Source organism: Eschscholzia californica, unplaced genomic scaffold (assembly GCF_041429995.1).
Source record: "Eschscholzia californica isolate CP2 unplaced genomic scaffold, dmEscCali1.0.p SCAF_1, whole genome shotgun sequence".
Lineage (NCBI taxonomy): Eukaryota > Viridiplantae > Streptophyta > Magnoliopsida > Ranunculales > Papaveraceae > Eschscholzia > Eschscholzia californica.
Window position 1 is genome coordinate 43,860,701 of NW_028238198.1, and position 15,512 is coordinate 43,876,212.

The window sequence follows — 15,512 nt, forward strand, 5'->3', positions numbered from 1 at the left end:
CGCAAATCAGGCGAAGTCGAGAAGGGACTCTGCAGGATGGACTCTTGGGAAGACTTCAAAAAGGAATTTAAAGCGCAATTCTTCCCGGAGAATGTTGAGTATCAGGCTCGTGACAGGCTGATGAATCTCAAGCATACAGGTAGCATCACCGACTATGTTAAACAATTCAATACCCTTATGCTTGATATAACCCACATGACCGAAGAAGACCGACTTTACTTCTTTCTCCATGGTCTCAAACCCTGGGCTGCAACCGAGCTACGTAGAAGAGGGGTTGAAGACCTACCCACCGCCCTTTGTACTGTAGAGAAGCTTGATGACTATACGTATAGGTCTGACCAAAGTGCCAAGACCAAACCATCTAAGGGCAACCAGGGCAAAAGTGGGGGAGAAAGCAAGCAATCACCGAGGGACACCCGTAGAGATGCCCCTAAGGAGGGTCAGAAGGGCCCAAGGGACTGGAAGGGCAAGTGGAAGACGGCAGATCGTCCAAAGAAATGCTTCTTATGCACAGGAGACCACATGTCATACGAATGTCCCATGAGAGCTAAACTCAATTCTCTCTTGGCCGAATCGGATGAGAGCCAAGAAGAGCCACACATTGGTTCTATTAGTCTCAATGCTCTCAAGGGAACCCAACCCACCAAACTCAGGAAAGGAAGGAGTCTTATGTATGTTGACATCTGAGGGGCCTAGAAAGGTTACCCTAAATAAGTCTACACCCGCAAGTGCACGGGTGTCAAGTTGTAATAATTTCCGGTAAGACCGGTTCGTTCCTCAGAGACTAAGTGAAATCTATTCTAAAACTGGGAAGTAATAAGGTTTTTCAAATGTTTTGATTTTGGTTTTAAAATGAATGAAATATTAAAATAAAATTACAGAAAGAAAATAATTACAAATGATACAAGGAACTCAAATGGGGGAGAGCCTAGAGTTTTCTGAATCCATCCATATAATCAATTCTAACGACAATTTAATTTGGTCTAATTCGATGGTTCTTTGTATAACTCAGGTTTTCAGTCCATGGACGGTCTAAAAACCCGGAAGATATTATCGTTAAAATAATAAAAACTGTAATAAATTTATCATTAGAATAATCATTAAAACTTCATCTAAAACCCTAGATAGGAAAATTAGTTACTCATAGGCATTATGTAAAAAGAATTGGAAAATAAAGTAAAGAATCGGAGAGAAAACACCTTTTTCGTTTTTTTTTCTTCTGCGCAGCCAAACAGGACCTCAGGGAAAATTATTTTCTCATCTTCCCGGAAACGATTTCCAGGTGAGAAAATAATTTTCCTTCCCTGGTTTTTCTTCTCCTTTTCTGTTTTCTCTTTATTTCTCTTTCTATACTGTTTTCTCTTTCTCTTTTCTCTCTTTCTCTTTTCTTTCTCTTTCTCTCTCTATATCTCTACTAATCTGATTTATAAAACAAAGATAAGAGGAAGAAGATTCAATAACTAATGATGTTCTGTTTACTCAACCAATACCCTCTCTCTCTCACAAAGATAAAAAGATAATGACAAGTCTAAATCCTCTCTGGTTTTCTCTTAGTAAACTTTGAGGAGTTGATTAACAAGAAAAGAATAAAAAGATGAAGAAGATAATGATAACTCTTTCTCTGTTATTTTCTTTCCCTCACTACAAATCTCTCTTCCTCTCACTATTGATGTTTTCTTTCTCTCACTAAAATAAAAACAGAAGAATGAGATGAAGATGATGATGATGGTAATCACTCTCTCTCTAATAATTTCTGGTTTTGTTGAGCTACCAAGAGGATGAACCCCCCGGCTGAGATGGTGATTTTTTTGACCCCAAACCGAGATTCCTTTAAATAAAACCAATCAAATCTTCATCTCTGTTTTTTATCCAAACCGAGACCGAGTTCCAGCTATCTATATTTCCATTTCTATGAAGTTTCTAAAAGCTCCTTTAATTTCTTTCTCTTTTCTTTTCAAGATCTCTCTATAAGAAGAGATTTCTGTTTCAATCTCTTTCTAAAATTGTTGTCTTGAATCAGGGGAAGAAACCTCAAGTTTCCATCTTCTAAATTTCATTCCTTCTCTGTTATAAGTTTGTTTCCTTCCCTCTCTAATAATATTCTTAAGTCTTAACTAATTTGAATGGAAAGAGAGAGAAACAGGAAATAAGAGATAAAGCCATAAAGGATTTAAACTGTTGACAGAAATCGTGGGATTGACCAACCGGTTAAAGTACTCGTGTGAGCTGTCAAAGCTAACGATACAGTGCATCGCGATGTACGTTTGGGAAACTATATCACCGTTTGATCCAATAACGTGCTTCTCATAACCGTCAGATCGCCGAAGGAGCACTGAAGCCTGGACGCGCTTGAGTACCGCACCATGCTCCAGGTAAGTCCAGAGCGCCCTCCATGAAGCCCGAAGATGTACCACACAAACCTGCTGCCGTCAGATTGCACCGTGTCATCCTGATAGATTTGCGCCACGTGTCCTGTAGCTGACTTGGTCAACTGAGTTTGACCCCAACTTTGACCCATCCTAGTTTTCGCATCCGGACTCCGATTTGACTTCCGTTTTCTCCTACGGACTCGTCATGGACCCCTCTTCTCATCCGAGCATCAACATTATCCAAAATTACCATGATACCCTTGTCACCAAATGACCAAAATGCCCCTCAATTGTGTCTTTCTCCTGATTTTAGCATTTTTTCGCACCGACTCCGTAAAAGACACCTGGAAAAGAGAAACAAGTAATTCATGAGAGTAACTGCTCGAAATAGACTAACAAGCCCAAATTAAGAGATTCAAATGAGGCATCTTCATGACTCATCAACATCCTACTTGGTGGGAAAGCTACTAGGGCCATGACCGATTGTGGAGCCACAGATAATTTCATAGTCCCAGATGAGGCCAGGAGATTGGGACTTAAGTATGAAGGAGACGCGAGTAAGATGAAGGCTGTAAACTCGCCTCCTAAGACCGTGCATGGAGTAGCACGGAACGTACCACTAAAGATTGGTACCTGGAGTGGTACTGTGGACTTCATGGTAGCAGACATGGATGACTTCAAGGTTGTCCTTGGGTTGGATTTCATGGAGCATGCCAAAGCAACCATTACCCCTTACTTGAATGTTGTAAGCATCCATGATGAGAAGTCACTATGTATGGTACCTGCCGTTCAGACAAAGGCAAAGGGAGGATCTCTTTCAGCTATACAGCTTAGCAGGGGACTTGCCAAAGGAGAAGAGACATTCCTTGCCACACTTAAGGCAGAACCTGATGGGGCTGAAGAACCAGTCCCTACTGAAGTTCAAGCTGTCCTTGAGGAGTACAAGGACATTATGCCAGATGAGCTGCCAAAGAAGCTTCCACCAAGGAGAGAGGTGGACCATGAGATCGAGTTGGAGCCTGGGTCTAAGCCACCTGCCTTGGCCCCTTACAGGATGGCACCTCCTGAGTTGGCAGAGTTGAGGAAGCAACTCAAGGAACTACTTGATGCAGGATTCATCCAGCCTTCCAAATCACCTTATGGGGCGCCAGTGCTCTTTCAGAAGAAATACGATGGGAGTTTACGTTTATGCATCGACTACCGGGCACTGAACAAGGTGACAGTAAAAAACAAATATCCTATCCCACGGGTGGAGGACTTGTTTGATCAATTAGGTGGTGCAAGGATCTTTTCGAAGTTGGACTTGAGGTCATGCTACTATCAGGTATGAATAGCCGAAGGAGATGAGCCCAAGACCACTTGTGTCACCAGGTATGGAGCTTATGAATTTCTAGTTATGCCCTTTGGTTTTACAAATTCTCCTGCCACATTCTGCACCCTCATGAACAAGGTATTCCATCCTTACTTAGACAAATTCGTAGTTGTTTACCTTGATGATATAGTAATATATAGTCATACCATGGAGGAGCACCTTAAGCACCTACGAATTGTCTTTCAAGTACTAAGGGAGAACTCTCTCTATGTCAAAAGAGAAAAGTGTTCCTTTGCTTCCACCAAGGTTGCCTTCCTTGGTCATTGGATAGGAGAAGGGAGAATATGGATTGATGAGAAGAAAATACAAGCCATTCAAGGTTGGGAGGAGCCAACCAAAGTGACCCAACTAAGGTCCTTCTTGGGGCTTGTTAACTATTACCGGCAGTTCATCGAGGGATATTCCAAAAAAGCTGCCCCACTCACTGATCTTCTAAAGAAGAACCAAGCTTGGTTTTGGACTGATAAATGCCATGCTGCCTTTGATGATCTAAAGCAAGCTGTTATGAAAGAACCTGTACTTAGCTTGCCAGATCATACTAGACCTTACGAGGTTTATACAGATGCTTCTGACTTTGCTATTGGAGGTGTTCTTATGCAGGATGGTCACCCGATTGCATATGAAAGTCGGAAGCTTAACGATACGGAGCGACGCTACACGGTCCAAGAGAAAGAGATGACAGCTGTGGTGCACTGCTTAAGGACATAGAGGCACTATCTTCTGGGAAACTTCTTCACATTGTACACTGACAATGTTGCCACAAGCTACTTCCAGACCCAGAAGAAACTAAGTCCTAAGCAAGCAAGGTGGCAAGACTTTGTGGCCGAGTTCGACATGAAGATGGAATATAAGCCAGGCCGCACCAACCATGTTGCTGATGCACTAAGTCAAAAGGCAGAGCTAGCATCCTCAAGGCTTTGTGCAATAGTCAGTCAACCCGACACTTTATACTTGGACCGGATACGGGAGGGACTCCAACACGACTCCCATGCACAAAAGCTAATGCAGGCCGCTCGTGAAAGGAAGACCAATAAGTTCTGGGTGGATAATGGTCTTCTCTTTGCAAAAAGGAACAGGCTTTATGTGCCAAAGTACGGGGACCTTCGTCGGACACTCCTAAGGGAATGTCATGATACTAGATGGGCAGGACATCCAGGCCAGAGGAGGACTATGGCATTACTCGAGCTGAGATACTATTGGCCAAAGATGTTGGAGGATGAGGAATCCTATGTGAGAACCTGCCTCATATGCCAGCAGGATAAAGTGGAGCAGAAGAAGGCGGCAGGACTATTGGAGCCACTTCCTATAGCAGAGAAGCCTTGGGCAAGTGTCTCTTTGGACTTCATTTCTTCCTTACCCAAAGTTGATGGGTTAGGTTACATACTTGTGGTGGTTGACAGGTTCACCAAGTATGCTACCTTCATTGCTGCACCTACCGACTGCACTGCCGAACAAGCCGCAAGGTTATTTGTGAAGCATGTAGTCAAATATTGGGGTATACCTGCCAACATTGTTAGTGATCGGGACCCAAGGTTCACTGGAAAATTTTGGACGGAGATATTCAAGCTACTTGGGTCGGAGCTATCTTTTTTTACGAGTTTCCATCCACAAACAGATGGTCAGACAGAACGTGTCAATGCACTTTTAGAGCTATACTTAAGGCACTTCGTCACAGCAAACCAAAGGAACTGGTGTAGGGATTTAAACCCTTATACTAGTGTTTATAGCGGAAATAAGACATCTAATGTCTACACTAGTATTCCCAGGATCACATGCAAAACTAAATTTTAAACTAATGGAGATAGTAGATTACCTTAATCGCTTTTCCCTCGAACTAATTGAATTGATTAAAGAAGACCAAGAGCTTCAAGTGTAGCTCCTCTACTTGGGACACGAGCAATCAACTTGATCTCCCACCTTGTTGTATAGCTACCACACCAATGGTGGTTGGAAACAAGAACACCTTCTTCTTTGACTAGATAGATAGTTAATGGGAATTAGCTCACTTTCTCCTCTCTACTTGATGTGGTAGAGTAAGAAAGCTTAGAGAGAAATTCCACACCTTATTCTCTGCCCTAAGAGTTTTTATATAGAACCCTAATAAGAATCCACCTCCTTTTAGGTTTCCCAAAACACCCTTTAGAATAAGATTTAGGGAAATAGTCGAAAATAGCAACTATTGATATTTTCTCAATTCCCTAAGGAGGAGGTGTTCAAACACCACGAAAATTGTCAGATATAATGTTTATTATATCAGAAATTAACCCTCCAAAATTCAGCCCAATCCGAGTCCTAGAAGTACCCGAACCGGTCTAGGCCCAAAAACCCTGTTTTTGTCCTTTTTGTACTATCTTTGCCTAATTCCTTTTTAGGCCTATGAGATATGTTTATGGGACACACCCATGATTATATCTCACTCCCACTAGTCATATCCTAGATCAATTTATCACTCTTACGTGTAACCCGTTGTAGGATCCGATCGAAGTTAGCCGCGAATTACTTCGTTATTCGACGATCGTAGTTGGTCTCTAGCTACAACTCTACGATCCCTAAATCAATCGGACTTGATGATCTTCCACATCAATTATCCTATCCGACAAATTGTTCGCATTGTCACCTTGGTCGAAGGACATCTCCTTCAACTCCTTCAGACTCCCACTTGGACTTGGAACAAGTGCAATGCCTCGATTCCCGTGTCAATTTAGTATCCCATCTGATACGTCACGTCATTCAGACTTTCTTGATATCCGAGTACAACTGTAAAAGACAAACGATTAACTTTTAATCCGTTTGAGCGCGGCCACGCATTTTCAGTTGCTACTCATCAAGTGGCCTTGAGACACTTTGTACCTAATGTGATTGGGGTGACACAATCCATTCTTGCGCTCCACTTAACTTCATGTCTATCCTGTCCTTCCCAGTATCCGTCTCTATAACCTACTTTTACGGCGCGGCGTTTGACGGAACCAAAGTCGGACATTCCTTTCATAAGATGAATGGAGCACTCATGTTTTGAGGAATCTCTCCAATTGTCTTTATGAGAAGTATTGACGTTCATCACGAGTGATGTACTTCTCATTTGAGGGTTATCCAGTGTATAAACCTTTTACACACCCACGTAGTCGAATAGAATATACTATTCCTATAGCCCATGAAACTGCGCTATCCCATCGACTCCCGTGCTAGTCTTCGTGAGTCATTGTTGTCCATGCAATGACCTGGACCAGGGTTTCGATAATAAATATTCCAAGTTCACTTAATAGGGTTTCATTCATCAGATCACGTATCTGACAAACCTATTCGGAATTTTTTATCATCAATGGACTGTCGTTTAAATACTAAACCAAATTTAGACGACTTGTGAAATAACTTTATTATTTCTGATAACGAGAGTTGTAAATCTGAGCCTCTTCCGTAAAACTCTTTTTACCCACTCAGTTTTACTTGTCGAGGTTTAAAATTATACCTCATGCCTTAGACTGTGTATGAATCTCAAACTATGTCTTAGGTGACAGTTTAGTTTGACTACCGTGGTAGTCGATTTTAAACTTTGCTTATTATCAATTAATTTGAAGATTGCTATCTTCAACCTTGATAATATCTAGTAATCTTTTACTAGAGTTAAGGCCTTTAATTCTTTGTGTAGTATTTGCAACAGTTCCCGGCTTAAAACACTTTTAGCCTACTTTCCTTCCATGTCTGGAAGTTTGCTACGATGACATGTTCAACTTTTGTACTACTTCATCCTTTAGCCTTCTAGGATGTTTCTATGTAGTGTTTCGGTTTTCAACTCCGAATTTGGATATTCAAATGCTAATCATATCCAATATGATTGACTTTATGTATTCGAACATAAATCTCCCTCTCATGCTTGTTTGCTACATCGGTGTCTTTTCAAACTCCGATTTAGCAACGTTCTTAGTCATGAGTTTTTGGGTCGAAATTCTTTTAGACTTTCCGAGTCTTAGATTTTCTGTTTCGGATCTCAAGCATCTCAGCGTACTGAGTCTCTCCAATCCTATCATCCTTTTGATCTATGCTTATAGATCTTCAAATGCCCAAAATGGCATTTCATCCTTGTGTGAGGTCTTTTTATCGAGTCAGTGTGTTCACTGTTACACAACATCTTATGTCGTACTCAATCTTTTGTATGTACTCAGCATACGGACCCGGAAGGTTTGTTTACTCCCACTTACCTTCTTGAAATTTCGTGATTCAAGATTTTCTTCATTCCTCAGGAATCAAACTTCTTTGATTGCCTTTTTGAATCGAAGATTCTAACTCTTGCGTGCTTTTAATCCGTCGATAGATTTCTGAAGCATGCCTATGGACATAACTTGATTGGAAGAATCTTATTCTTCTTGTCTAGTTTCGGGAAACATGAATGTTTCCATCCTTCTCAGTTTTCTACTTTGGAAAACCAATTTAGGTCTTCGGTTGACTTAAATTATCAAGCTTCATGTCTTGACGAGATATGGATTCCACGATGATTTTGGCTTCTAGCCAAAATCTAGAGTCAGTTTCCGTTTCTGCGCAGGTCTTTTATCTCTTCAGAAATAACCTTTATTTTCTGAGTCTTTAAGATTTTATTTTGACCTTTCTAGGGCTTTTGAACAACAATTTGGAATTTTCTCAACTACTTTGAGATATTCCTTTAGAGACACTTTCATTCGCTTTGAGAGTTCTCCTGCGAATGACGTTCGCTTTTGTGCGGTGGGTTTACAAGATCATATCTTTAACCTTTCCTTTTCCGAGGAGCCGCAGTTTGTTGCTCTTGGTCGAATTTAATCGTCTTGTACAAGTTTCATGATTGTTCTTCATGACCCTCCATGATTTTTCACATGATCGAATTAAATCGACTTGTACTTTTCTCCCACTTATTCTTCTAATAATTAGTGCTTTTCTCCCAGACTACTAGGTGTGCTAATTACTAGAAGAATACTATCATGAGCAACAAACACTTTGTTCTCTTGATTGTTTGTGGAAGATGCCCAAATTTCTTCTAAAAGAAATTGCGTCAGATATTGGCTAGTTTTTGTAATGCGTTTACAAGCTTAGCTGTTAGACGGACTTTGGTAAGTGTGAAAACAATCGTTTCTAGAATATGTCCAAAAATATTCGGAAGACTGGCTTAAACCCATCTTTGATCGAATTATGCATAGCAATGTTCGATTACTCCCACTGAATCCACCGTCCCTCAGATGTGTTCCATGGAGCGAGTTGGGAATCGGCTTCTCAACTCCTTTGATGGTTATCAAATGTTTGACTCAAGTTTTTACCACTCCAATCTAATCGGATGATTTAAATTCTCTTGTCAAAATGATTCTTTACTTCAGTTTGTACTTTGTTTGAACCTTTCAAACATTCTGACTTATACTTTATGATTTGTACGTTTCCATACTTCATGAAGTTATCAGCGTACATATTGGAGCAGCTCTCGTTAGCTTCTGCAAGTAAACTTATAGGTCTGCATAACACTGTATGAGTCCTAATAGATTACTAGTCTCTATGCCTTTTGAAAAGGGTGACTTTGTCAAATTAGTCCTTAAAACCTAATTGACAATGCTGAATTTTAATGAGTTTGAATCTTTTGATTTTAGCCATTATCAATGTTAACCTTCAGTTAATTTTACCACTGGTTTAAAACATCACATGTTTCTAGAAGAACAAAATAATCACTATTAAGTTCTAAGCTAGATCAGTGTCTAAAAGAAGACTTTGATCCCTTTCAGCATCCTTAGCATTACTGCTTCTGCTCCCTCTTGGATCTTTACTTCCTTTAGTCAAGTATGTTATTTCCTTGAGCTTTACCGAGCCGTACATCCGGTATAAAATACCTGATGAAGAAATTTTACGATACTTGTTTTTAACTTTGTTAACAAGGATACGGAACCGGAATTCATAATTCCATTCCTTTTGTCCTCCAGGTGCTAAAGGTAGTTTCATTTTAAATGGTCTAGCCATTGTTTAGAAACATTCACAGTAATGAGAAATACTCTTGATCATGTACTCGGTAACTGCTTTTCTTTGATCAAATGTTTGTCTCACTTGACTGATCATTTTGCCCTTTTGAATCTCAAGAGCTCTTTCTTAGATTTTTGTACCAAATCTCAAGAACCTTTCTTAGATTGGATATTCCCGTATCTTCCGCTCAGTTTGTTCGTAACAACCTGAGTGACTCATCTAAGGTTTTATCTATCTTTGTTCAATCGCTATTGAATTGGGTGATAGATGTATTCTGTTGTCTTCCGTTAGGATGACTTTCAGATTGCCTTGGAGGTCTCGTACCTCTTCATTAAAGACTTTTGTGGGAAATTCTTCCTCAGTTTATCTTAATGGTTATGCTAGCATCCATTACTCTTCCAAAGAGAATGTTATAAGATTGCTTGCAAATGGCTTTTGACCTTCTTCGGTATGAGTCAACATTGGGATTGGGCATTCTAGTAAGCTTTCCTTTTGAATCTGAGAACTATTCTCGGATTCATTCTTCCATTCTAGGAAGTGGATCAACACCTCCCTTAGGTGTGATTTTAAAGTTGAAACCGTTTTCATGTGTCATCTTAATTCTACATAAAGAAATAGCAAAGTTTTAAAACTCGTTATCGTTTTGAAAAACTTAGTTTTCCCACATTATTCAATAAAAATCATCTCCGATTGAATAAGTGATTCCAAGACCCCAGTTCTTCAGAGTAAAGCGGACGAAGGCCCTACCCTTTGACTCCGTCGTTCCGGGTGAGTGAACTACTTCACTGATCATACCTTATGACTCTTAGTTGATAGATTTCATTAATGAATGACTAATCTATCCTTTTGCCTCGAGTATCCTAGACTCTCTTGCTAATCTCGTTGAGTAGAACCATTTAGACGTGTAGGCCTCTTCTATAGACCTACCCGCATTGTCCCAAGGTAGAGGAGGTACTCTGCGAAGGCCGACCCACCTTCCTCGAACAAGGGCGCAACGAGTGTCTTAATCTGGATAGGCGATTACTCAAGATTACGTTTTGGGGACTTTTACGCTAGTCTGGCGTTTGTTATAGTGAACTATTTAGCCTAACTAACGTCCACGACATAAAGCGTAAATAAGTAAGTAAATGCGCGAGAGAAAGTAAATCAAGCAGACATGGATCCTAGTATGGCCCCTAACCTAGAAGATCTAATCTCCTTTGGTTTTCTTCTTGTTTCGCCTTTCGGTTCGTCTCAGATCGCCATCTTTGAACCTCCATTGATTTCTCCCACTCGCCTTTGGATTTCATCCTCGAGTTTCTTCAATGGACTCATAGACCCTAAACTCTAATTACAAGACTTTAACGATTCGCAGATCGTATAAACTTGAAATTAAAATTAATTACAAAGCATGCACCCATTCGTGCTTAAAACAAGAATAAAGATATAAATCTATGGCCATACTAGTTTCCCGTATTCACATCACATGCAATCATATAATATATCAAGGCTAAGAATTATATATGCATGATTATCTTGGGAGATACTTTAGTTGACATCACATGTCACATTACGGACCTTAAGTCTAAATTCGAAGAATTCAACTAATGGTGCGTTCCGGTTTTATCTTTTATGATTTCTAAAATCATCTTTAAGAAAAACTCCGTTTCGGGTTCTGAAAGCCCGGGTCAATTTCGGAAAAAATATTGGTTCGATTCTTAATGATTTCATAAATCAATTTAAAGAGAAATCCGTTTTGGCCTTCTGGATGGCCCGGACGATTTTGGAATTATTTGGTTGGGATCGGAAGAAATTTTGGCAAAAACTCCCACTTGAATGATGGTCCCTTTTTGTGGTCCGAAAAGCCTCGAAAAAGCCCGGGTCAAGTCCTAGACAAGTCCCGGCCCAAGCCCAAAAAGGGCTCGGACAAGGTCCGGACATAACACGGCCCATAGGGCCGGCATATCCTGGCCGAGGCCTATCAAAGCCTGGTCTCGTCCTGGCCGGAGCCAGGACGCTAGTCCATGTACCAGACGCGTCCTAGACGTGTCTGGTGCTGGACCGGACCAGCTCTAGGTGTCTCGGACCTAGTCCGAGACACCCAGAACCTCAGACGCGTCTGGTGGTAGCTACTGGTCGCGTCTGGAAGACGCGACCACAGTAGTGGGACGCGTCCTGGCCTGACCAGGACAGCAACCTTGAAGTTTCTAAAACTTTAAGTTTCCACCTTTTTTTTTTTTTTTTTTTTTTTTTTTTTTTCTTATGCAATCCTAAGTTGCTATTTTCCAATTTAAAACTTTTCTAAAATTTTGAAATTCCCTTTAGAACACTTCTAAAATTTTTCAAAACTTTTAGAAACTTTTAAAATTTCCAAATTTGTTTTGGGAGTTTCCTAAACTCAAAACAATTCCTTTTAGAACACTTCTAAAATTCCAAATTTTTATTTTTCAAAAGTTTCCAAAACTTAAAAACAACTCTTAATCAAACCAATTTTGGATCAAAATCTAGGTTTTTGAAACTTTTTCAAAGAACAATTTTGAAATCAATTTTAAAGATCTTTGAATCCAATTCAAAATTAATCAAATTTTATGTTTAAAACCTTTTTAAACATAACTATCAACTTAATCAAGCATGGATTAGTTTGAAATTCAATCAAATTGAGTCTTTTAAAACACTTTTGATCATCAATTTGATTCTCAATTTGAAATTCATTGAATCCCATTCAATAATATCAAATTGTGAGTTTAAATATTTAAAAGACTTTTAAAATACTTTTATAAACTCAATTTATAAAACTATCAATCATATCCAATATGAACTAGTTCGATTCTTAGCAAAAACTAGTTAATTGCAAGAGGCTCTGACGCCACTGTAGGGATTTAACCCCTTATACTAGTGTTTATAGCGGAAATAGGACATCTAATGTCTACACTAGTATTCCCAGGATCACATGCAAAACTAGTAATTAAACTAATGGAGATAGTAGATTACCTTAATCGCTTTTCCCTCGAACTAATTGAATTGATTAAAGAAGACCAAGAGCTTCAAGTGTAGCTCCTCTACTTGGGACACGAGCAATCAACTTGATCTCCCACCTTGTTGTATAGCTAGCACACCAATGGTGGTTGGAGAGAAGAACACCTTCTTCTTTGACTAGATAGTTAGTTAATGGGAATTAGCTCACTTTCTCCTCTCTACTTGATGTGGTAGAGTAAGAAAGCTTAGAGAGAAATTTCACACCTTATTCTCTGCCCTAAGAGTGTTTATATAGAACCCTAATAAGAATCCACCTCCTTTTAGGTTTCCCAAAACACCCTTTAGAATAAGATTTAGGGAAATAGTCGAAAATAGCAACTATTGATATTTTCTCAATTCCCTAAGGAGGATGTGTCCAAACACCACGAAAATTGGCAGATATAATTTTTATTATATCAGCAATTAATCCTCCAAAATTCAGCCCAATCCGAGTCCTAGAAGTACCCGAACCGGTCTAGGCCCAAAAACCCTGTTTTTGGCCTTTTTGTACTATCTTTGCCTAATTCCTTTTAAGGCCTATGAGATATGTTTATGGGACACTCCCATGATTATATCTCACTCCCACTTGTCATATCCTAGATCAATTTGTCACTCTTATGTGTAACCCGTTGTAGGATCCGATCGAAGTTAGCCGCGAATTACTTCGTAATTCGACGATCGTAGTTGGTCTCTAGCTACAACTCTACGATCCCTAAATCAATCGGACTTGATGATCTTACACATCAATTATCCTATCCGACAAATTGTTCGCATTGTCACCTTGGTTGAAGGACATCTCCTTCAACTCCTTCAATTGGGTGGAACTCCTAGACATTGCCCAGTTTTGCTATAATTTGCAAAAGAGTGAATCGACTGGGCATAGTCCGTTTGAGTTGGCTATAGGCCAACAACCACTTACCCCACTTACTCTTGCAGGTGGGTATAAGGGTGCAAGCCCGGCAGCCTTTCAGGTTGCCAAAGGATGGTAAGAGGAGCTTGACGTTGCCAGATCTTACTTAGAGAAGGCCGCCAAGAAGATGAAGAAATACGCTGATCAAAAGAGGCGTGCTTTGGAGTTTCAGGTTGGAGACTTGGTGATGCTCAAGTTCAACCAAAACCAGTTCAAGTCCCTTCAAAGGGTGCACAAGGGGCTGATCAGGAAGTATGAGGGACCATTCCCCATACTTAAGAAGGTCGGGAAGGCATCTTACAGGTTGGAACTTCCAGCACATCTCAAAATCCATCCCGTCTTTCATGTAAGCTGCCTCAAGCCTTATCATGCGGATCCAGAAGATGCAACCAGAGGCCAGAGCAGCAGAGCACCTGTGACAATGACTACCTCCTTTGACAAAGAGGTAGAAAGCATCGAGTCCCATCGGCGGGTTTCCAGAGCAGGACGCGTCTATAAGGAGTACTTGGTGCGATGGAAGGGGCTACCAGACAGTGAAGCAAGCTGGGAGCATGAAGACACCTTATGGCAACATAAGGATCTTATCGCCAAGTACCATGAGGAGACCGCAACGAGGACGTCTGCGGCTTAAGTGGGGGAGAATGTCACAGCCCACATGATTGGAGCATAAAACAACAGCTAAGTGGGCCGGACAACAGCTACCAGAGAGCACCACAACAGCCCAGACAGCAGCTTCCTTAGCCGCCCAAACAACACACATGTTCCGGGCTGCATTGTACATAGTTGGAGCATCTCTTTGGCCCAGCCCAAGGAGAATTCTAGAGATGGCATGGAGATATTTTGAGAGAGTTTTCTAGAGATCCTTGGAGCCCAAGTAATCTAGAGATTTCCATAGCCATTAGATGGGTTACATGTGGGTAAATCCCAACCGTCCATTGTATATAGGAACTAGTATAAATAGGGGATCACCCCTCATTTGTAAAGCATCCAAGTAAGGATTCAAAGCAATAGTGTGAGAGTTGAGTGACTTGGGAAACGTGCCCAAAAGCCTTCTTGTATACAAAGAGTTCTTAGTAATAAAGATCAAAGTTCTCTTTAGTTGGTGCACACTTTGGAAGCTTATCTTTCTTGGGTCTTTGCCTATTTAGTCAAGGTTACTTAGGCATTTGGGAAGGTTAAGGCTTAGACTTTTACTTAGGAGGAAGCTAAGTCAAGTGCCGCACGGTGCTAAAGTAGGAGCGAAAACTTTACCCCGTGACAGGCAGCTCGGGTCTAGCAGCTGCAAGCAGCAGCGTGCGCGACATGGAGCAGCAGGCTCCGGCCGGAACAACAGCGGCCGGGACAGCAGCACATACAACAGCACGGATGCCTCTGCACGGCTTGGGTGGAAGCTTCCTAGCTCGGAACGTGCACGGGATGGATGCCTTTGGCCCGGATCTAAGTTTTCATGGTCGTATTCCATGTTTTGGCCGGATTTCTCCATTCTTTGGCCGGACTTTTCATGGTGTTCCAGCCACTTTCTTGGCCGGAAACTTTAGGGCTTTTACTTCCGACATCAAGACCTTGCTTCCCATGTTGTTTGATTTGATTTTGAGTAGAAATTTGTAGAGAGAGAAAGCTAGGGTTAGCTTTAATGGAGGTTGTGTTCTAAATAGAGAAGATGATGGTGGTCGCTATGGGGAACCCAGAAATTTGTTAAGGGGAGATCGGCTGCAACTAAAAACTCATATTTTCCAACGATCTTAGCCTCGAACCACATTGAAAAAGGAGGATTCTCTCATCATTTTCTTTCCATTTCTTATTCAATAACCATAATTAGCTAACTTTAGTGTGTCGATTATATGAGATGAAATGTGATGAATTCGTGATTATGTTTAATATGATTTGATATTCATTTATTTCG

General features: G+C 40.7%; 1 protein-coding gene across 1 annotated transcript; it reads left to right on the plus strand.

Moving 5' to 3' along the window:
- Positions 1-13,736: 13,736 nt before the first annotated feature.
- LOC147567037 (uncharacterized) lies at positions 13,737-14,240 on the plus strand. Its single transcript, XM_086656652.1, has one exon. The coding sequence runs from the start codon at positions 13,737-13,739 to the stop codon at positions 14,238-14,240; it is 504 nt and encodes a 167-aa protein (XP_086512778.1).
- Positions 14,241-15,512: the final 1,272 nt, after the last annotated feature.

Coding starts and splice junctions, on each gene's coding strand:
- LOC147567037 (XM_086656652.1), top strand. CDS start 13,737: ATGAAGAAATACGCTGATCAAAAGAGGCGTGCTTTGGAGTTTCAGGTT.